Source organism: Panthera tigris, chromosome B4, assembly GCF_018350195.1.
Source record: "Panthera tigris isolate Pti1 chromosome B4, P.tigris_Pti1_mat1.1, whole genome shotgun sequence".
NCBI lineage: Eukaryota > Metazoa > Chordata > Mammalia > Carnivora > Felidae > Panthera > Panthera tigris.
The window spans coordinates 76,643,915-76,667,294 of NC_056666.1; the positions used below are offsets into that span (position 1 = coordinate 76,643,915).

General features: G+C 39.2%; 1 protein-coding gene across 4 annotated transcripts in view; it reads left to right on the top strand.

Moving 5' to 3' along the window:
* The window catches only part of DIP2B (disco interacting protein 2 homolog B), a 225,166-nt gene that overhangs the window by 159,308 nt on the left and 42,478 nt on the right, over window positions 1–23,380 (top strand). For 2 of the 4 annotated variants that reach the window (XM_042992273.1, XM_042992276.1), the window contains 13 exons: window positions 272–394; window positions 3,706–3,903; window positions 6,472–6,563; window positions 8,317–8,427; window positions 10,232–10,355; window positions 10,973–11,082; window positions 14,155–14,257; window positions 15,405–15,469; window positions 17,503–17,596; window positions 18,085–18,204; window positions 19,857–19,971; window positions 20,796–20,935; window positions 21,595–21,731. In XM_042992273.1, coding sequence (XP_042848207.1) covers window positions 272–394; window positions 3,706–3,903; window positions 6,472–6,563; window positions 8,317–8,427; window positions 10,232–10,355; window positions 10,973–11,082; window positions 14,155–14,257; window positions 15,405–15,469; window positions 17,503–17,596; window positions 18,085–18,204; window positions 19,857–19,971; window positions 20,796–20,935; window positions 21,595–21,731 — 1,532 coding nt within the window. The remainder of the gene's footprint in view (window positions 1–271; window positions 395–3,705; window positions 3,904–6,471; window positions 6,564–8,316; window positions 8,428–10,231; window positions 10,356–10,972; window positions 11,083–14,154; window positions 14,258–15,404; window positions 15,470–17,502; window positions 17,597–18,084; window positions 18,205–19,856; window positions 19,972–20,795; window positions 20,936–21,594; window positions 21,732–23,380) is intronic. The other 2 variants (XM_042992275.1, XM_042992274.1) reach the window with 2 other exon arrangements.

Sequence of the window (23,380 nt, forward strand, 5' to 3'; positions counted from 1 at the left end):
TCAGAGGATCGCTCTGAACAAGAAACAGTATGGAAAAAAGGAGGGCTAGATGAAATCTGGAAGCAGGGTGTTAATGATGGTGCCGTATTTGTTACGTGTTGCCATAAAACTTGTCGTGTACATATTTGTATTTCTTTGGCCCCGTTGAAATAGAATAAGACTCTGGGCAAAGGCCAAACATCATTAGAAATAAAAATTCCATAAAGAGTTGAGAAGCTGAGATAGCCCTAAAATCAGTGGATTTTCACTTACTGTTTTCCCCCCCTTACAGGTGTTCCTGTCAGTAGCAGAGTATCCACAAAAATCCAGCAGCTTCTCAACACTCTCAAACGACCCAAAAGGCCTCCCTTAAAGGAATTTTTTGTGGATGACTCTGAAGAAATTGTGGAAGGTAGTAGTAATAATACCAAAAACATACATTCCTTCAACAGATATATCTTAAGCAATTACTACATGGTGTTTAAGGTATGGTAGGATTTAAGGATGAACAAGGCAGCATTTTTGTGAAAGAATTCAGAGTTCTCTGCTCTTCTTTCCCTAGGTATTTACGTGTTGCATTATCCTAGAATACACATGTCAAATTTGACCTCAAACATTTACCTGGTCCTTTTTGATATAATCTTTTCGTTAAATCAACCAGCCAACACACATGTCTGCTTTATACAGGACAGTGTGGTAGATGGTGAAAAGTTCAAAGATTTATGAAAATATAGCCATTCCTTCATACTGTTTGCACCTAGAATATTCTGGTACTAAAATGCACGCCCCTGAAAATAGTTTAGCCAATAAGCATGTATCCACTAATACAGCATTTGGGAGAAGGGCAGAAAGTGGAAGTGGCAGTAGTCAGTGATTTATTTAGTAATTTGACAAATATTTATGGCTGAAATCATATGATGTTTAGGATTTAATAGGAAGAATTGGGAGTCAAATGAGAAGCAGCATAGATGAAATGAAGGTGGCTGGCATTTGATGATTCTTGAAGTTGAATGACAATAGGTTTTGTCCAAAGAACTGAGCCTGGTAGCTTTTGTAGTTCATTTTTATATCCTGAGACTAATGGTAGGCTTCGATCACTTTGGACATGTTAATGATGCTTGCACTAGGCACATTAATAGACTAGATCTGGTCTTAGTCCACTTTATTCAGCTGGAAGCAACAAGCAACCTGGCATATGAGGTTAAGATGACTTTCTGTTCTGTAGGAGTCACCAAACTCTTTGAACTATGGACATCTTCCTACATACACTGACATTCAAGGTGCTAACACCAATAATAGCCTCTTCAGTATTTCTGGAACTGTGTATTGACCAGGCAAATGAAGGTCAGGGTTTAGTAAGAATCACACTTGAACAGTTTTCATCGACAGAATAGCACTAACAGCTTTCCACTAATTATAAATAGACAGCAATTGCTTATTCAAATCATGATTATCTTTGGAAAAGGAAAATATCCATACGTCTTCGGAAGTCTGAAAGAGTGTCCGCCAGGGTCTGCGTTGAGGCCTGGTGGATGGCAATAATGTACACACTCTTATGACCGGAAGACTATGCCTGCCATATATACAGTCTGTCCATAAAACCAAACTATTTAGAATCACCCGTGTTTATCTTTTTACTTAATCTTGGTGGTTTAGAGTCTGGGGATATATGAACTAGAAGGGCAGTTGAAACATAATTTACCTAGGGCAGTAAATTGGGAAGTGAAACTATTTCATTAGTTCTATGTCAGTAGAAAAAAAGTCAAGACATTTTCAGTAAGTTTCCCAAATCTGTTGTTAAGTTGAGCTATAAAATAAATTTCATACTTCATTTGCTCTTCTAATATGTGGTGCTTATTCTGTTCTTCTCCATTCTATGCCTCTTCTGTCATCTCCCACTCACCTGGCTAATTCCTACCCTTCCTTTAAGATTCGGCTCCCATGGAGGACTCCATCCTCTAGCCTGGGTGATGTGGTCTTCTTCTGCCCTCCCTATAAAGTCTCTGTCATGCACTGCTCTTGTTTAGTCGCCTTAGCTCTGGGTATGTGCACGGGTCCCTCTCGCACTTCAGATACCTAATGAGGGACTCTGCTGCTTGCCCCTAGCACTGATTAGAAACAGTAAATGTTAGGGGCGCCTGGGTGGCTCGGTTGGCTGAGTGTCTGACTTCAGCTCAGGTCATGATCTCACTGTTCGTGAGATCCCGATGCAGAACCCTGCATCGGGTTCTGTGCTGGCAGTTCAGAGCCTGGAGCCTGCTTCAGATTCCGTGTCTTCTTCTTTTCTATCTGTCCTCCCTGGCTCGTGTGCTCTCTCTCAAAAATAAATAAAATTTTAGAAATTAAGAGAAACAATAAATGTTTGTTCCAAGAATGGTGAACACTCAGTGTTTATTACATCTGTGCATATAATTGGCACTCAGTAAATACTTGACTTTGTTCCATGTATCAGTTATCTTTTCTGCTATGAAAGTAGAATGTTTTTGCTTTTTATTATTGAAATAATATTAATTTGTTGTAGAAAAAGTAAGAGGACTTTTGTTTTATTCATATGAAAAAATATGAAATATTCACCTCCAGTCTGTGGAATGACCATGTTGATAGTCTAGCACGTTTGTTCCCCCAATCCAGTTTTATTTATTTATTTATAGTTCATTTATTTTTGAGAGAGAGAGTGCAAGTGAGCAGGGGGAAGAGAGAGAGAGACAGAGAGACAGAGAGAGAATCCCATGCAGGCTCCACACTGTCAGCACAGAGCCCAGAATGGGGATCAAGCTCACGAACCATGAGATCAAGACTTGAGCTGAAGTCAAATGCTTAACCAACTGAGTCACCCGGGTGCCTCTAATCCAGTTCAATTTAATTAACATTGATTAAGAAGTACCATTATGTATTAGGTGCTATAGGCAATAAAAGGACTAAATCCATGCCTTCCTTCAAGAAGTTGTCAGTCTCGGAGAGAAAAACTTACACAGTAAAAGAAGCCCTTAAAGATCCTTGGTGCTTTAATAAGGGTTGACAACCACATGGGTGGGAGCTAAGGAAGGAATGACTGGGGACGGCTTCCCAGAAAATGTGCCGTTTGAGCCGCATCCTGAGAAGGATGAGTCCAGGTATACCAGGAGCAAAGGGATTGACCAGATGAGATATGGAAGGCATGGAGACATGGAACATTGTCATTTGTGCTCATTTTCTGTTTGAGTTTAATACTGACCTTGTGGTAGAAGTGTTACTATCCCCATTTTACAGATAAGGAAATTATGTTTTACTAGTAAAACGTAAATGTAAATTTGGGTTTCTGACTCACAGTTTAATGCTTTTTCATTAAATGTAACCCGGTGAAGTGGAACCTGGCTCTCTAACTTGAGACACAAACTGTAAGGATTTTAAAACAAGTTGAGTAAAAATTACAAAATTACTAGAAAGAAATGTATGCTTTGTGCTTTTCTGTATGTTCAGTGATTTTCTTTGTTAGGGTCAGGATTTGTTTATTACATAAACTATATTAAATATTGATTTCACAATTATGTGGAAGATGAATTAAGGCCCACTTGGTGGATTACTATTTCTAACGATGTCCTTTCTTTTCTCAGAGTGAGTTTAAACCAAATAAAGATGAAGAGAAAAGGGAAATATATTTGCGATTAGAGACCTGAGTTGTGTTAGTTGGTATCTGTATGTATTTCAGATAATATTTTTATAACCCATTGGGGTTTTTTGGTACAGTACCTCAGCCAGACCCCAACCAGCCCAAGCCTGAGGGTCGGCAGATGACCCCTGTGAAGGGGGAGCCATTAGGAGTCATCTGTAACTGGCCTCCTGCTCTCGAGTCGGCCCTACAGCGCTGGGGCACCACTCAAGCAAAATGCCCATGTCTGACCGCACTGGACGTGACGGGGAAACCAGTTTACACTCTTACGTATGGTGAGTTTGCAAGATTCGCAGCTCCTTCCTTTTCTCCTAATAGTTCTTCAGATTATCACAGGTAGTGATAGATCTTGATATTTAGCAGTTGCTGGTCATTGTGTTTCAAGAGATCTTGTAAGTTATTTTAACAGGATCCTAAGTTCTAAGTAGAGCTACTGTCAAATATTTTCATTTGCTAAATGATATTTGCAAAGCAGCTAATATTTAAAAGAGCAGAAAGAAGAAAGAGGCTTTGTGGATCCACGGCTGAGTTAAATATTAGAAGACGATTTGGAAAAGACATTTGGGCTGGAAATGTGTTAAAAATATGACAGTTTTATCTAAAAATTGAAGATTACATCTTTTATTTATTTATTTATTTATTTATTTATTTATTTATTTATTTATTTATTTATTTTAAGAGAGGGAGGGAGAGAGAGCACATGCAAGCATAAGCCGGGGAGGGGCAGAGAGAGACGGAGAGAGAGAGAGAATCCCAAGCAGGCTCAACACACAAAGCACGAGATCATGACCTGAGCCAAAATCAAGAGTGGGACGCTTAACTGACTGAACCAACCAGGTGCCCCATCCTTTTTGTTTGTTTGTTTGTTCTTTTAGAGAAAGAGAGAGAGAAGTTGAGTCAGGGAGAAGGGCAGAGGGAGAGAGAGAACCTTAAGCAGGCTCCACAATCAGCATAGAGCCCAACTTGGGCTTGATCCCACGACTCTGGGATCATGACCTGAGCCAAAAGTCAACAAAAGCTGGACTCTTAGCTGACTAAGCCACCGTAGGAACCCTTTATTTTTCTTTTTTAAGTAACTTTTAAAAGTGGGGGGCGCCTGGGTGGCTCCGTCAGTTCAGTGTCCAACTTCGGCTCAGGCCATGATCTCACAGCTTGTGAATTCGAGCCCCACGTTGGGCTCTGTGCTGACAGCTCAGAGCCTGGAGCCTGCTTCTCCTTCTGTGTCTCCCTCTCTCTCTGCCCCTAACCCACTCACATTCTGTCTCTGTCTCTCTCAAAAATAAATAAACATTAAAAAAAATTTTTTTAATAACTTTTAAAAGTAACTTGAATTCACTTAAAATAACTTTATTTTTCAGTTTTTAACTAACAAAACAAATGGATTCAACTAGAGTGTATTATGCTAAGCGAAATAAGTCAGAGAAAGACAAATAATTGTGTGATTTCACTCATGTAGAACTTAAGAAACAAAACAGATGAACATAGGGGAAAGGGAAGCAAAAATAAGATAAAAAAAAAAAAAAGGAGACAAACCATAAGAGACTCTTAAATACAGACTGAGGGTTGCTGGCCTGGTGTTAGGTGGGGGATGGGCATTAAGGAGGGCACTTGTTGGGATGAGCACTGGGTGTGTTATATGTAAGTGATGAATCATTAAATTCTATTCTTGGAAAAAAGTAAAAAAGAAGAATGGATTCGACCTGGGCTCTGAGAGTTTGTACTAGTTTATTCATACATACTCCTTTTTCCCTTCAGAAGTGAAGCACATTGTCCATAGACCTACATACAGAATAATTTTAGGGAAAAAACAGTTTTTATTTAAACAATTGGACAGGTTGACATGAGTTTAAATTTTAGCTGCCCCTCTGAATGAGTTATATGTAAAACTAACCTGTCTACTCAAAATGGCATGACTTGTCCTTCACTTTCTACATAATCTATGATAAGAATTTCTAAGGGTGTTTGGAGAGAGGGAGCAGGAAGAGAGGAAGAATAGGCTTTTTTCCCTCCCAAAAATTATTTTTAGCACTCATTTCAGAAGCTGTATATTAAACCTTAAAGTAGTTAGCTGGCCAAATCTTTACATGTTTATTTAACATCTGTGAATGTATCTACATGTTTCATCTAGTTAGTTTCCATTTTGTCTGTTTTCACTGAAATACGTTGGTATGGAATGCTTAATCATTTGAGTCATACTTTTGCTTTGTGGTTAACCTCAAATATCTAATACCACATATGTAAGTGATTCTTCAGAAAAAGCTCAGAACAGAAGTAGTCTTCTGATTTTCATCCCTGTGATGAAAATTGTTGCCCTCCTTTAAATGTGACCAGCCTAAGGGTGCCTGTGTGGCTCAGTAGGTTAAGTGTGACTTCAGCTCAGGTCATGATCTCGTGGTCTGTGAGTTCAAGCCCCATGTCAGGCTCTGTGCTGACAGCTCAGAGCCTGCTTCAGATTCTGTGTCTCCCTCTCTCTCTGTGTTTCTCTCAAAAATAAATAAATGTTAAAAAAATGTTTTTTAATTAAAAAGATAAATGTTGGATCAGCCCACATCACATTACTTCTAAAGATACTCGGATTACTTCACAAGAGAATTTGAAATATTATCTAAACCAGAATGAGCATCTGGTGATGTTTTCTTTTGTTTGGAAACAGGGCTGGCTTTTGTAAACTCCAGTGAATATAAAGCATTTTTTTGTGGGGGAGGGACTTTGTCTTGGGGGGTGATGTTTGTCTAATGAGTCATTTGGAAGTGGCCATTGTCTTATTAAACCTGCTGATGAACTGAATGCCTCCTCGCTGAGGTAGGCCTGTTTTTTTCTATATGATTCTTTTCTTTTTCCAGGAAAGTTGTGGAGCAGAAGTTTAAAGTTGGCCTACACACTGCTTAATAAACTGGGGACCAAAAATGAACCTGTATTAAAACCTGGAGACAGGGTAATTGGTTTTTTGGTTTTAGGGAGGTGATGTTTTATTGTTTTCTAATACGCACATTCTGAATTTTTAACGTACAACAGCACAGTTTATATAACTTTTATTCTTAGAAAATGAAAATGGTTTGGTTCCAACCAAAGTTAGCTGAATACCAGGTGATAATTTTTGTATTTGTAGATGAAGGAAATTCACATGTCCCTTTCTGTAGCTGCTAAATCAGTTAACTCTTGTGCTAATAAAAGAGAGAGGAGCCTCTTTCTGGAAATAAATAGTTCAATAATCAGACAACAAAAATAGCAATAAAGTTTAGTCTGACTTTTTTTATTAAAAATTGCCCCATAAAGTTTTTCAAAAAATTTTCTGTGGTTTTATGTAGAAAGGGAGGGAGACCCATATTCTAAGAAGAAACAAAATGATATCATTTAATTTCTTCTTTAATTGGAGGTGACATTAAACAAAAAAATATTTTTACTTTTTGAAGATTTTTTTCCTATCAATGACCTGTATATGATTACTTCTTACCATCAAACATGATTTTCTATTTGGTGTTTGTAGAACAAAGCACCAACTCACAGCAGGGCTGTTTTGAGTAGACGCATGATCCAGAACTTCCTGAACTAGCCTTTTAAAAATACCTTTGCATTGTGGCAGAGGACACCTAAAGGGTGACTCTACTTATAACTGTAATACATGAGGGTTTCCTGGTCCTCACTGAACCCTAGGAAGGTAATTTTGTGTCCTCTACTTGTGTACAGGAAAGAAATGGGTTGTCTTAAATCTTTTCTGGAATTCGTATTTTTCAGAACTCTAGGAAGGATTAACAACTTGAGAATTGAACTTAACTTGGGAGTGAGTTAAGAGAATTTGAAAGTTAAAGAAGGGGAAACAGCAGTCTAGTGGCACAATTAAGTTTCACATGTCAATCTATGAACATCTAAGCCAAGTAACAAGCTTCACAATGATCATGACTTCTGGGGTTTTGCATTCCTTGAGTAAATTGGGAAGGGTCAGTTATCCCTGTCAGACATTACAGGTGAGATCACAATTTTGAACGCATTACACAAGCTTCACTGTTTATCTTTTGTAGAAGAATTAACTTTTTATCCATAGTGGTTTGTGCCGGTGTTACTTACACCTCTTACCAGTGCCTTCATGCTAGAGTACTTGCGTTGTTAGTTAACTGAGTAGGGATTAAAGTTAAGTGAGCAGTGAACTCATTAAAGAATAAGAAACCTTGAGCTGGCCCTACAGTGGCAATCAAGTCAGTCAACACTTGTGAGTTCTCTGAGAGTTGTAAGGCTTATTCTCTAATATGCTGGCCTATCTAGAGAGATCCATTACATTTATTTTATTTAGTCCTGCACTAAAGTAAATTGCCTTAGGTTTCACAAGTAATTAACTTACTACTTAAGGTGAGTTGTTAATTGCTCAATCACCAGTAGAATTCAGTGACAATTTTTTCTTATCATGATGATGAATTGCATTACAGTTTCTAAAATGTGTCTAGTGTAATCCTGGGTATGCTAGAGATCTTTTTAGATTTGTGCATCTTTCTCAATAACTTAATTTCCTTTAGGCTATTAAATAGTTTGTGTTCGTGATATGTGCAATATATATATATATATATATATATATATATGTATATGTATGTATATATATATATATATATACACATATATATATATGTTTATTTTAGAGAATGATATTGAAGGTATTTGTTTTTGTTCCTGTTATTGAATGTCATTATGCATTTTAGGTAGCCCTGGTTTACCCCAACAATGATCCAGTCATGTTTATGGTGGCTTTTTATGGATGTCTCCTGGCAGAAGTGATTCCAGTGCCTATAGAGGTACCTCTTACCAGAAAGGTAACATTGCTGAATTTAAGAGGAATGTAGCCTGATGTGACATGGTGGGCATCGGGTTCTTGGATCAATTGATTCCATCATGACATTAGAAACAGCCTAACCGTTTTCTTAAGTACTCAGCTTCACTTTCTAAAAACATGAGAGTTGTAGAAAAATAATTATTATTATTTATAAGTTTCATGAAAATAATACATTTTCAACTAAGATAGACTTTATATAGTATATATATCACTTGAGAATCATGGGGGTATACCTGACTTTTCAGTAATTACTGTTTATAAAGAAGACCCCTATTGCTTCAGAGACTATAGATAATCCACATTTACAAGGTGGGAACTTTGTATAAAGGGTTTTCCTTTAACTGTATCATACAGCCCAGGGTTTTCCTTAGGTTGAAGGATGACACAGTGATGATGGCATGTTACTACTCTGGGAGATAAGATTTTACTTTAATGTCACATCAGCCCATGCAGCATATGTAACAAGTTTTCAAGTTTAACCGAATGATTTCTCTGTGAGCTGTTTGACCCTAAATTTCTCATATAGTTTATTATTGAGAGATCATGATAAAGACAAATATGGTAGATACTGTGGATTTACAAATACATATATATTTTTTTTTTTTCTGAAAGGAATGAAAAACAAATTGATAACATCCCTGAAACTTTGGTTGATGGGATATAGTATCTTTAGATCAGTCAGGAAATCGTAAGGTTGTTCTTAAATTATTGAGTTGGCTGTGTTTGTGTGGTTTCATAATGATACTTTTAAGGTGGTATTTTAATGGAAATACTTTATATCTTTTGTTGTTTTCTCTGCTCTTGCCATAAGTCTTAAATCTTTTTTTTTAATGTTCAGTTTTTGAGAGAGAGAGAGAGAGAGCGCGCACACAACTAGGGGAGGGGCAGAGAGAGAGGGAGACACAGAATCCGAAGCAGGCTCCAGGCTCTGAACTGTCAGCACAGAGCCTGATGCTGGGCTCGAACTCACGAACTGTGAGATCATGACTTGAGCTGAAGTTGGACACTTAACTGACTGAGCCACCCAGGCACCCCAGCCATAAGGCTTAAATATTACCTCCTTTAAAATATAATAATAAAGAGTATATGGATTTGGGTATAACCATCCATTCACTTTCATTGTAAATGTAGACCTTTGGTGTCCATTTACATTATTTTATTCTGACCTGGGTTGCTTTGCTTTTGAATTTGGGGATGTGGCTAGGTCAACACAGCTTAACCATGTTCACATCTATTTCACTGGCCTGAAATTAACTGTAAAAAAAAATTTTTTTTTAATGTTTGTTTTTGAGAAAGAGAGACAGAGACAGAGACAGTATGCGAGCCAGGGAGGGGCAGAGAGAGAGGGAGACACAGAATCTGAAGCAGGCTCCAGGCTCTGAGCTGTCAGCAGAGAGCCTGACGCAGGGTTCGAACCCATGAACTGTGAGATCATGACCTGAGCTGAAGTCGGACGCTTAACCCACTGAGCCACCCAGGCGCCCCTAAAATTAATTTAAAAGAGAAGCATTGCTAACTTTTGAGTAAAATGGTCACATTGACTGGTAGAATTCATCCTCAGCAATGTCAGATTAATAAAATACTTGATTTGTACTCAGGAAATCATTGTACTGTAGAAATTATTTGGAAGAACATATTGTCATTGGATGTTGACAACTGCCAGGTAGCAGTGGGGTTCCATGAATGTTATCACACAAGTGCCAGAGCATTGCTAAGTGCTAGGTTTGGGGCATGGGTGTGCTCATGCTCACTCCCCTGTCGTGCTCATTACCTTCTCTCCACAGGATGCCGGAGGTCAGCAGATTGGCTTCTTGCTAGGAAGCTGTGGTATCGCCTTAGCTCTGACCAGTGAAGTTTGTCTAAAGGGGCTGCCAAAAACCCAGAATGGAGAAATTGTACAGTTTAAAGGTTAGTAATATTTATACTTTGAATTATCAGTTAACAGTTAAAGCTTAGTGGTTTGATCAGTGTCTTAATTTAATAATAGCTAACTACTTAACATATATTTTCTTATTTAATTTTCACATTCTTATGAAGTAGGTACAATTATTATCCCCGTTTTACAGGTGAGGAAACTGAGACACAGAGAGGTTAAGTAACTTGCCCAAAGTCACAGCTAATAAATGGCAGAGCAGCGATTTGAACCCAAATCTGTCTGATTCCACAGCCCACACCCCTAACCTTTATGCTGATGGTTGGAAAAAGCTACCACTCTGTTCACTAAAGCTAAATGCTACATGTAGAGACAGAGGATAGACCACTAACCTCAGTGGACTTCCATTGCCAAATGGACCTCCCAATTGTTGAGGTAATGTGAAGGCCGGAAATTAGCATGTGGAACGATTGTACTTTTGAAAGAAGGTATAATTGTCTGGTGATCTATCACTGAAAACTAATAAATATAGTATGTTACTGATTATAAGATGACCTTGATTTGGTCTCTTGATATTTAAAACGACCAGTTCAATGTGAACTCCTTCCCTTATGGCTTAGGCAATTCAATTTTCATTTTGGGTTTGATTTAGGTTGGCCCCGGCTCAAATGGGTCGTAACAGATTCCAAGTACCTTTCAAAGCCACCTAAAGACTGGCAGCCCCACATCTCACCTGCCGGTACAGAACCAGCGTACATTGAGGTAAGTCCTGAGACTAATACATTGTGGCTTCCTGTGGCTTCAGTTGCTATCTTATAAAAGTCAAAACTAACCTTTTGCAGCTTTAATGTTAGAAAAGCCTCCTGGTTTGTTAGAGTTCCATCTTTTGGCTTATAAAATGCTTGTGGTGGGCCTTCTGTTCTAATTATTTTTAACATAAATACACATTCAAGAGAAAGCAAAAAAAAAAAAAAAAAGTGATCCTTCTCATATAAGAAAGTTACACAAGACTTAGAGATGTGCAAAGGTTTAAGAAATGTATACTGACAGAGATGTTTCTCTGCTGCTTTTGGTGAGGTAGGGGAGTGGAAAGCAAAAGAATGGAGACCCGAGGAAGGAAAATACCTGTACTTTAAAAGAACAAATTTAACAGATGAAAGATAAAGAGCAAGAAAAAACAAATGGTTAGAGGGTTTGGTATTGAAGGTCAGTGTAGCATCTGGAGTGGTTGCTAGCATTCAGTTTGAGGGATTAAGTCCTTCTGCATACCAGGCACCAGGCTAAGAGCTGCTTCCAATGCATTATCTCAGTCAGCCCTCACACGAACCCTGTGAGGTCAGGGCTGACATTAAACCTGCTTTATGGGGGAATAATATTCCATTGTGTGTGTGTGTGTGTGTATACACACACACTACATCTTTATCCATGTATCAGTTGATGAACATTTGGGCTCTCTCCATAGTTTGGCTGTTGTTGATAATGCTGCTATAAACCTTACTCAGCCATGAAAAAGAATGAAATCTTGCCATTTACAATGACGTGGATGGAGCTAGAATGTATTGTGCTAAGCAAAATAAGCCAGTCAGAGAAAGACAAATACCATATGATTTCACGCATATGTGGAATTTAAGAAACAAAACAGATGAACATATGGGAAGGGGGGAAGAGAAGAGAGGGAAACAAACCACAAGAGACTCTTAGAGAACAAACAGTGTTGACAGAAGGAGGTGGGGAGGGGATGGACTAGATGGGTGATGGGTATTAAAAACAGCACTTGTTGTGATATGAGCACTGGGCGTTGTATGTACGTGATGAATCACTGAATTCTACTCCTGAAACCAATATTGCACTGTATATTAACTAACTAAAAAAGAAAACCTGCTTTTGAGATAAGGAGACTAAGACTTAAATGAACTCAAGTAACCAACCGAAGGCCACATGACTCAAAAATGACAGAGCTAGGACTTATACTCACATTTGTTTCCCTCTAAAAGCTATGCCCTTGATGACTCCACATCCCGCTTGAGACATCTTAGTAAGTGCTTACCAAGTGTTTGCTAAGTTTTAAATGATAAACCAATCAATAAATTTAAAAAGTTTGAGGGAAAAAAATCCACTCAGCCTTGAGCCCCGTGGTGATAACTGGCTACAAAAGGGAAGAGAGTGGGCAGTAGCTTTGAGGCGTGATGTGTTAATGTTGGAGACGAGGAGGATTGCTTTGAAAGATGGAAGAGATTGGAGTATGTTTAGATGACAGACAAGTAAACAGGCGATTAAAATACCAAATGTAGCCATCATCCCTCAGTCCACATCATGTCTCATTGAGGACATAGTTCATCACTCCATCCTCCTTAACACTGCTCACTGGCTTCCCTGACTGCTCCCTCAGTTCTCCTGCCTCACTGACCACTCCTTTTCAGACTTCTTTATCAGTTTGTCCTAAAAAATGAAGGGTGCTTCATTGTGTGGCCCCTGCTTAACTCTCTGGCTTCACATAGAACGACTACCCTCCACATCTAGACTTTGGCTATTCTGAATTAACTTGCAGTTTTCACTTAGGACCCTCTTATGACCCACAGGACATTGCTAGTGAGTTTAAAGTACGCTATGAGTCATAGGGAGCTATTAAAGGGTTGTCAGAAGAGTTTGATAAGAATAAATATGTTATTTAAAGATGTATCCGGTTTGATTAGATTAATAAGGTAAACAGAGAGTCCACGTTTTACAGTTATCCAGGTATGCCCAAGCTCATGGTGATAGGGATAGAGAAGAGTGGGTGGAATTGAGAGATAGGAAGGAAGGAAGGAAAAGAGACAGGATTTAGGGACAGACTCTAGAGAGGGAGGAGGCAAGAAAGACTCTCAGGTTTCTGACTTGAGCAACGGGTAGATGGTGGCACCCTTTACCAAGATAGAAAATACAGCAAGAAGAGTTCATGGGCATGGGGTGGGGATGAAGAATACAGTGGTGGATACATGGGGTTTTATAGGACTATGGGTCATTCAAGGAGAACAATTGACTCTACGAGTCTAAATGTCTGGAAGGAGGGCTGGGTCAGAGGTTGAGAACTGGAAGCCATCAGGCGCATGTGGTATCCCGATGGAAGAAAGTAAAAAGAGAAAGAACAGAACTTTCAGGAAATGCCAACATTTAAGGGATGGGCAGAAGAATGGAAGGGGGAGAGAGATGGAGAGATTATGAATAGGAGAGAGGAATATCACAAAAGCTAGGGAAGAAGACAGTGTCAAGGAAGGAGATGTTACATGTTACAGAAAGGTCAGATAAAATAAAGTATGTCTTGTGTCCTTTTGATTTAACAATCAGAAGTTGCTGATCTTGGTAAAAAGCGACTTGGATGGAACATTGAGGAAAAAGCAAAATGAGAGTTGATTGATTTATAGGAGTGAGTAGGCCATCTCTAGGTGTTCCCCTCCCAACCTGGGAGCTTCTGACAGACAGGAACCACACCTTACCCACCTATAACTCTGCGGTGCCCTGCTTGCCATGTTTTTGATACGGTGCTTCCATTAATGCAGCTCAAGTCACTTGTTTGTTTAGCTTCTTTAACAGCCACTTGACACTGATGACTAATTAAACTTGTAAGAATTTTTCACACATCCTTTCTTGAGTTTTGTCACTTGTCAATGCTATCTTTGCGTGATTAGAGTTTGGGGCCTTACCGTATAGTCTTAAATATTCATATGAAACATATTAAATGTAGCCCATTACCATGGCTTATCTGGGTTTCATTTTGGAATTCTAGTTTGTCATTTGAAATAACCCATTTTATTGTGTTTCTTATGCTTTTGTTTTTTGTGATTTTTTTTTTCCTAGTATAAAACAAGCAAAGAAGGGAGTGTGATGGGAGTTACCGTGTCCCGCCTTGCGATGTTGTCTCACTGCCAAGCTCTGTCCCAGGCCTGCAATTATTCTGAAGGTCAGACTTCATCTCGTGACTGCCCTCATTGTGAGCTTCAGATATATGTGACTGTGAGCAGAGTGCTCAAAGATTGGATTCCAGTTAATGACCAAACTCAGAGTGAAGTGCTCTAAGACACATTCTTGGCTTGCTTTTGCTTTTCTTTTTCACAAATATGCGGTAATTTAAAGGAACTAAAATGCTGGGCAAACCAAATATGTAAAGCATGATTTCTAGAGTGCAGAAATAGGAAACAAATTAAAACCATGTGTTTATTAGCTGCAGAATGTTACATATCTCCATCTCCCTGTGTTTATAGAGCTGACACCAGTTGTACATTTGGAGTTAAAGAAATCCAGCTACCAAAGAGCACAAATTAAAACACAAAAATGTATTCTGTATTGTGAAAGTTTAGATGTGTTGATATAGTATAGTGACTCTTTGCCTTAGAATGTTCTTTGCAATATTAAATTTTTTAGTACTTTATTTTCCTTTCATAAAATGAAGCAAGTTATACATGTTCATTATAGAACAGCATTCTTGTCTGGTAAAATGCATATATATAATGGAAGCAATCAAAAGCCAAAAAAATGGAGATTGATTAAATTATAATATGCTCAAGTAGTGGGTTATACCCTGAAGCATTAAGACTCCTGATCTTGAATATTAAAGATCTAAGGAAATTATTTCAATATATCATTAAGTGGAAACAAATTAGATACAGTGCAGTATGCCCGTTTTGTCATGGTAGATATCTGTCTAGATATAAGGATGCTTAGAAGTATGTGTAGATCTATATAAATATATAGATATAGATATACACCAACTTTTTTTACTTCCTCTAGAAAGTATAATTTTTTACATGTGTTTCTGAAACATGCAGAGTTTCTAAAATAAGCATGTGTTCCTTGTATAATTAGGAAAAAAATATTACCTCTTGGAAGACAGTGCCTATGTCATAATAAGTTTCAGACTCCTTATCTCTTCTGTGACCTTGTTCCCCTGTGATCGGTCCCCTAGCCAGTTTGAGGGGACCCTCAAGTAATCAGAAGCTTTTAGTGATTTCTTCAGAAGTATAAAATCAGTTGTTTAATAGAGACAAATGAAACACATCTGCTGCTTAACACTGAAGATGATTTCCTTTTTCCTATTTTTTCAATCTTAGGGGAGACAGTGGTAAATGTTTTAGACTTTAAGAAGGATGCCGGGCTATGGCATGGCATGTTTGCGGTAAGCTCCTCAGAATTATGGCCTTTAGTGTAAATTGTGCTTATAATTCAGGTCGGTATGTAAGCTGTGTAACCAGAGCATCTCCCAGTGGTTATTTGAAATGTAAGCCCCCCAAAAATCAATAATATTTTCCAGAAGAATTTTGTAATACAGATGGTAACTTTTTTAAAGGAGAATGTAATTCTGTTTTTTCTTCAGTGTGTGGTTGGACATACTCTTCACATAACTGTGTAGGAGAACTTAGGATCAAAAATTTTTTAAACATCTGCTATGACGGCTCAAAACTATTATAGTACCACTTTTCTACAAATGACTATATATGTATGATTAAAGTACATTTGAGATTTACTTCTTCTCTTTTCTGAAGAAAGGATTTACATGAATGTATTTAGATCCTGGTAACTGTGCTTAATGACATTTAACTTTTCCATTGGGCAAAATGTATTGAATGACTCCAAGCAACAATTAAAGAGTAAAGTAACGAGGTAGATCAGCTCCTTTCCACAATAGAGGAACAGGTAACATGCTGTGGGAGTTAGAGAAAGGTGAGTCCCTCCCACCTCCAGCATCAGGCCATTTTTATAGAAGAGCGACAATTGAGTTGGACTTTGAAAAATGGGCAAGATTTAGCCATATGGAGATATCTTGTGGGTGGAGGTAAGGAGGGGACATTTCAATGGGAAAAACTACCGTATATAGCGTGCTGATTTGGAGGGAAGAGAGACAAAGGGTCCAAAAGTTGAAGAGGACCTTCAAGAGATTGTCTCTTCCAACTTCCTTGCGTATTGCAGGAATCTGAGAAAGAGTAGCAAATGAAGCCTAGGGGAAGAGGAGGAGGATCCCTTTTCACCCAGGACACACTTCAAAGTAGTAAGAGCCTGTTCCTTCAGTGTACATAATTTCTAGCTCATTTCTGAAGCCCTTTTGATTGGTTAAAACACCCTTTTGAGGGGTTAGAGGGAATTTTCTACCTGTGATACAAAGAGCAAGATGGGGACGTGTAGAAGAACTAGTATTAACACCATTTTGTCCTTGAAAATCCCAAAATTTGTCACCATAGCTAGAAACGTGGGGGAAGGAGGTAAAAGAGGTTTACAGTGGTGTCTTGTATTTTGGGGGGCCACTTAGGTGATGATCAGAATGGCCAATCTAAATACCAAGACTTAATTACTCTGTGGGCTGGATCTCTTTGGGAACCGGGGTCCTGTGTATATTTGGTTTGGGGGGCAGGAGAGACACCAAATTCCATGACTCGCTCAGCTCACTCAGCTTTATCTACCCAAACACTTAAGAAGTCTGAGCAGATCCTCCTGTAAGAATCAGGGAAACGCTGATTTCTTGCTTTGTAATAGCCAGCTCTTTGTGGGATGTAGTGAGCATGTGCATGATGAAAGTGCTTAGCGGGTTGGAGGGCAGTTTGGCAGTATCTGGTGACTTTTAAAAGCACATATCCTATGACCCAGCAGTACTACTTTCTGTATCTACCGTAGACAGACACTTGCACACGTGTGCAGGGAAGTGAGTATAAATATGTTCCTTGAGAAACACTGTTTGTAGTAGCAAACGTTATAAATGATAGAGAAATACCTAAATAAATTGTGCTATAGTCATACTGTGGAATAGTATGCAGCAGCTCAAGAAGTATTATGTAGATCTCTTATACTTGTGTGCACAGATTTAGCTCTAAAACATTTTAAGTGAAAAAAAAGCAGGCTGCCAATCTATATATGATATGATGCCTTTTAATGTTAAAAATACTTTTATCTTCCTTTGGGGACAAATATAAGTTATACAGCAAAAGGGCCCGGAGGATACATGCCAGTTTCATAACCGGTAATCTCTGAGGAGGAGAGGAACGAACCAGGTTTAAGGGTAGATAGCAGATAAGACTTCAGCCTTAGAGTTAATATTTCAGATTTCTTTCAAAGAGCATATGTTACTTCTGTGCCTAAAACCATTAATGATAGTTCAGTTTTAAAATGCTGAGTATGTGTTGGGTATTGATTACTTTTTGTCTTTCTTTGCTTTTTCAGAATGTAATGAACAAGATGCATACAATTAGTGTACCCTACTCTGTTATGAAGACTTGCCCGCTCTCTTGGGTCCAGAGAGTACATGCCCACAAAGGTAGTTGCACACAACATCTGAGCTTTAATTATGTGACTGTTTGAACTGAGATTTCAGGGATTTTCAAATTGCTCTTCTGGAGACATAATTCTGTGCCTTGGTGGCTTGACGGTTCTTAGAGTTCAATCACTATCAAATTAGGTATGTTGTCTGTTTCATCTCACTTGATGTCCTTTCTTATGAGCCGAGATGAATTTGCTTGAATCTGAACCCTGAATTAGATTCACTGGGTGCTTCAGTGTTCAAAGCTTCCTTGGCCGAGCTATGTGGCCTGCCTGCAGGTCACAGTAAGCAAAACAATTGTGCGTCCGTGTCAGTTGCTACTGCTTCAGAGCACCTGGCACAATTTCTTTGAAGCCTTTTTTATTTTCTCTAACTGAAAATCATGATCCCTAAAATAAGTAAAAATGGTTTTATTATAGTGTATTAAATGCACACCAATTTTAGCATGTATGTGTGTGTTAACTTTATCCGTTTTGAATTTATAGCCAAAGTAGCTTTAGTAAAATGTCGAGACTTGCATTGGGCTATGATGGCACATCGGGACCAAAGAGATGTCAGCTTGAGTTCCCTCCGGATGTTAATTGTAACTGATGGAGCTAATCCCTGTGAGTATTTCTAGAGTGTGGGTGTGGGAATAGCCTTTCCTTTGGTAGGTTGAGGTTTTTCCCCCTTTCCGTAAGCATTTTTTTACATCTGTATTGAAATGTAATTCACATACCATAAAACTCGTCCATTTAAAGTGTGTGGTTCAGAGGCTCCTGGGTGGCGCGGTCTTTTAAGCATCCAACTTCAGCTCAGGTCACGATCTCACAGTTTGTGAGTTCCAGCCCCAATTCGGGCTCTGTGCTGTAAGCACAGAGCCTGCTTGGGATCCTCTGTCTCCCTCTCTTTCTGCCCCTCCCCCACTCGTGCTCTCACTTGCTCTCTCTCTCTCTGTCAAAAAAACATTTAGTAAATGAAGAAATGTATAAAGAAATAAGTGTGCCGTTCAGTGGTTTCAGGATATGCACAGTTATACAACTGTCACCATGAACTAAGTTTAGAACATCATTACCTCCCCCCATTAAAACAAAAGAAGACAAAACAAAACAAAACAAAACAAAAACATAACCATTGGTAGTCACTCCTTATTTCTCCCTCTCTGTTCCCTAGCCCTAGGCAACTGTTCATCTACTTTCTTTGTCTACAAACTTCACTACCCTGGACATTTCATCTGAATGCAACACTGTATGTGACCTTTTGTGATTGGCTTCTTTCACTTAGTATGTTTTCAGGATTCCTCCATGTAGCATGTGTTCATACTTCATTCCTTTTCGTTGCCATATAATACTCCATTGAATAGATATACCACATTTTATAAGCTTTCAGAAATACCCCTTCTTGCTCACTCATTTATATCCTTTTTCTATCATGTGACTATAAGGAGTGATAAGAAGTTGACTTGATGTAACCCAAGTGTCTGGACTTTATATAAATTCCCCCTATGAACAAATCAAAGGACTTGGGGAAAGCTTTTGGAAATCTTACCATGTTACCTGGTTTTCCCTCCAAGCACAAACACCTGAGCCTCCACACAGTAGAATCAGGTAAAGTGTTAGAAACTGTGCTCTCAGGGCACCTGAGTGGCTCAGTCAGTTAAGCATCTGACTCTTAATTTCGGCTCAGGGCATGATCCCGAGGTTATGGGATTGAGCCCTGCATCAGGCCTGCACCGAGCATGGAGCCTGCTTAAGATGATTCTCTCTCCCCCTCCGCCCCTTTCCCCTGTTCATTCTCTCTCTCTCTCTCTCTCTCTCTCTCTCTCTCTCTCTCTCTCTCTCTCTGTCCTTCTCAAATTAAAAAAAAAAAAAAAAAGAAACTGTGCTCTTTGCTGTAAGTGCATTTCTGTCAGTAGTCACAATGGTATAAACACAGATGTGGGGTTGACCTTACTTAGAAACAAATCTGAGAATATCGCATAGAAGAGAATGGCTGCAGTACATCTCTGCTATTGATTGCAGTTTGGTAGGAGCAGCCCTATTCCAAGTTGTGACTTTAAATAGTGTCAGTGACCTTTTATGGGCTGACTGAGCATTTATTTGTCCTTGAAATGTATCCACCATCTCACAGGCACAATAAAATATGTGTATGGAATTAAGGAGGTACAGTGAGAGATCTCATGAAAAGCAAATGTGTTGGCTCTCCACTCTTTACCAATTTTCTACAGTAATGAAAATCACAATTTTAGCTTTCACGTTGATTTGTTCCAACTCCTTAGGGTCTGTGTCATCCTGTGATGCCTTCCTGAGTCTATTCCAAAGCCATGGACTGAAACCTGAGGCCATCTGTCCATGTGCTACTTCTGCTGAAGCCATGACTGTCGCAATCCGCAGGTATTGTGCAGAATGTCAGTGTTCTTGATGTATGTTACAACTTTAATCAGATGTGTGCTATTTACTGGGCGATGACAAGAGGTGCTAACTAATTTTCTGCTTCATCAGCCTAAAAGTGAAAATGACTTTGTAAAGCAGTTGGAAGCATCTCATTTATTTTTCCCACTCCTGCCATAAGGGTAACTGGTAAACTGAAAATATACTTTAATTCTTCTCTCATAGTTGTGAACGAGTTCTTTTTCTGCATTGTTTTGCTCTTCAGACTCCTTAGTTAGCATCTTCGACGAGAAATAGGCTGTCCTTGTGGCGCCTGGGTGGTTCAGTCAGTTCAGTTAAGCATGTGACTCTTGATCTCGGCTCAGATCATGATCTCACGGTTCATGAGTTCAAGCCCCACGTTGGCCTCTGTACTGACAGCATGGTGTCTGCTTGGGATTCTGTCTCCACCACTCTATCTGCTTCTCCCTTCTTCCCTCTCTCTTTTTCTGTCTCTCTGTCTCTCTCTCTCTCTCTCAAAATATATAAATTATCTAAAAAAAAAAAAACAACCCACAAAATAGGCTGCACTTGGTTACAGCTTAAGTGTGGAAAGTACACACAAGCCAATATATTCTTAATAATAGATTGAAATTTACTTTTTCCACCTGAATGAATGTGGACCATGCTTTATACATGTGAATTTGATTAATTTAATATGTTTTTGGCAGAGAAAATGAGGATTTTGTGTGTGTGTTGTGGTCAGAGGAAATTTGCTTTTATATGTACATACTTTTACGTTAATATCACTTAATTTGCCAAATTTGATGAGTTTATTTTGTTTTCAGGCCTGGAGTTCCAGGGGCCCCTTTGCCAGGAAGAGCTATTCTCTCAATGAATGGATTGAGCTATGGAGTAATACGGGTCAATACTGAAGATAAAAATTCAGCACTGACGGTCCAGGATGTGGGCCATGTAATGCCTGGTGGTGAGTTCTTAGGAGCACCATTTGGTTTTTCAAAAAGATTTGTCATTAGAGATAGTAGAACCTGATAAAAATGAGATCCACAACCAGGAATAAAAAATTTAGTTCTTAGTCTCTTAACTTCTCAAAGCCTCTCTAACAGTTCAGTGATTCTAATTATACTTCCTTTCCAGCAGTATTGTATGATTTCATTATGAATGATTCCATTACAGTTGTTCATATGGAAAGCTTAAGTACTCAGTTGCACTAAAGTTGTCTGGTTTTCACCGTAATTGCCAAGACATTGGGACCGGCAGAAAGTTAGAGCTCAGTGCTCCCGTGAGTGTTTGAGTTTGATTTGCCCAAGGGTAAATTAATTTCACCTGTTTCTTTGGACACTATAGTCATTTTTAACATGTTACTGTCTTGGAAAGCGGTGGTCTACATCTGTCATAGTTTTATTTGCTGAATTTTAAAAATAACTTGTTTATCATCGGGACTAAAAGATGGGAATTCAGATACACCTATGTAGTATCAGGTCTATTTTTGACATTCTTGTTTGGCATTCTTACTTAATTCCGTTCAGTCAATGCAAAACTTTCCTGGGCTCAGAAGGATGAGGCTGTTATTTTACAAAGGTTTTCCAGAATCTCTGTCTCTTAACTGTATTTTCTGCACCCTAGGGATGATGTGCATTGTGAGACCCGATGGACCTCCCCAACTCTGCAAAACAGATGAAATTGGAGAAATCTGTGTCAGCTCTAGAACAGGAGGCATGATGTACTTTGGGCTTGCTGGTGTGACAAAAAATACATTTGAGGTACATGATATTAAATTTGGGGGGGGAACTTATGTAGTGAGGTCAGGGTGTCACTAGGTCAAATGACCTGGCCAATGGGAAACAGTACAATATAGCAGCTGAGAAAGTGTATTCCGGAGCTAGGCTGCCTCAGTTCAAATCCTAAGTCCGCCACTTACTCGCTGACCTTGGAGGAGTTGCTTAACCTCTCTGTGCCTTAATTTCCTTATCTTTAAAATGTGAGGGGGGGCGCCTGGGTGGCTCAGTCGGTTAAGCGGCCGACTTCGGCCCAGGTCATGATCTCGCGGTCCGTGAGTTCGAGCCCCGCGTCGGGCTCTGTGCTGACAGCTCAGAGCCTGGAGCCTGTTTCGGATTCTGTGTCTCCCTCTCTCTGACCCTCCCCCGTTCATGCTTTGTCTCTCTCTGTCTCAAAAATAAATAAACGCTAAACGCTAAAAAAAAAAAATTTTAAGTGTGAGGAACCATAGTACATACCTCATAGCATTGTTGTGAGGACTAAATGAGTTAATGTTTGTTTGTTTGTTTTTAACATTCATTTATTATTGAGACACAGAGAGAGACAGAGCATGAGCATGGGAGGGGCAGAGAAAGGGGAGACACAGAATCGGAAGCAGGCTCCAGGCTCCAAACTGTCAGCACAGAGCCCAACATGGGGCTCGAACTCGGAAACCGCGAGATCATGACCCGAGCTGAAGTCGGATGCTTAACCGACTGAGCCACCCAGGCACCCCAACGAGTTAATGTTTGTAAAGTGCTTAGAACACCCCTGGTGCACAAGAATTACTGTTTATCTGTTACATAAATGAAGAGTAAAAGGCCTCATAAAAGTTCACTCTGGTGAATATGCCATACTTTGAGTTTCATAAGCCCCAAAATTTAATTTTAAGAGTACAGTGACAGCAGATCCATCTCTCCAGAGTAGACTCAAGTTAGCTGAGCCTATGAGGACTGATGCCAACCAGAACGCCAAGTTACTGATGAAAAACTGTCCTGTCACAGGGGCAGGTTGCTCCCATTATTCAATCTTTCATTCAACACATGTTTACTGAGCACCTTCTGTGTGTCCCAGCAGTATTCTAGATGCTTGGTGCCTCAGGAAAACAAACGGAGCTCCTCAAATAACTCATGTTCTAGTGAAACCAGCACATTGTTTTCCTGCGGACAGTTCTGAGCATAAAGACTAACAGTAATGAAAGTTTGCCTAGTGAGGCTGGAAATCAGAACAGGCATAAGGAATTATCTATATTTCCTAATTGGGAGTAACCTGCCACAGGGTAGCTTTTAGGGAACAGAAAAGTCCATCTTATGGGCCATGATATTATGACCAACTGCCAATTTTCAGTTCTTTGAGCTTCCTTTTTCAATACTTGACTCTCAGTCTCAGTATGGCAGGGCATATCTATCTACCATACCATTATTGGCACATACCATTACACAATTATGTTGTAATAGACCTGACAGGAGAGTATTACCTATATGAATAGTGTGGTAACTGGAAAAGGTGAAGAGCTCCTGGGCTGTCCATCATCTGTTTACACAGCCTAGAATGGTGTAAATTATTAAATGTCTGTCTGTTGTGACCATCCTTGCATCATCAGTAATACTATTACATTCTTGGCCTTCCTTCAGAGTTGCGATCCACTCACCTC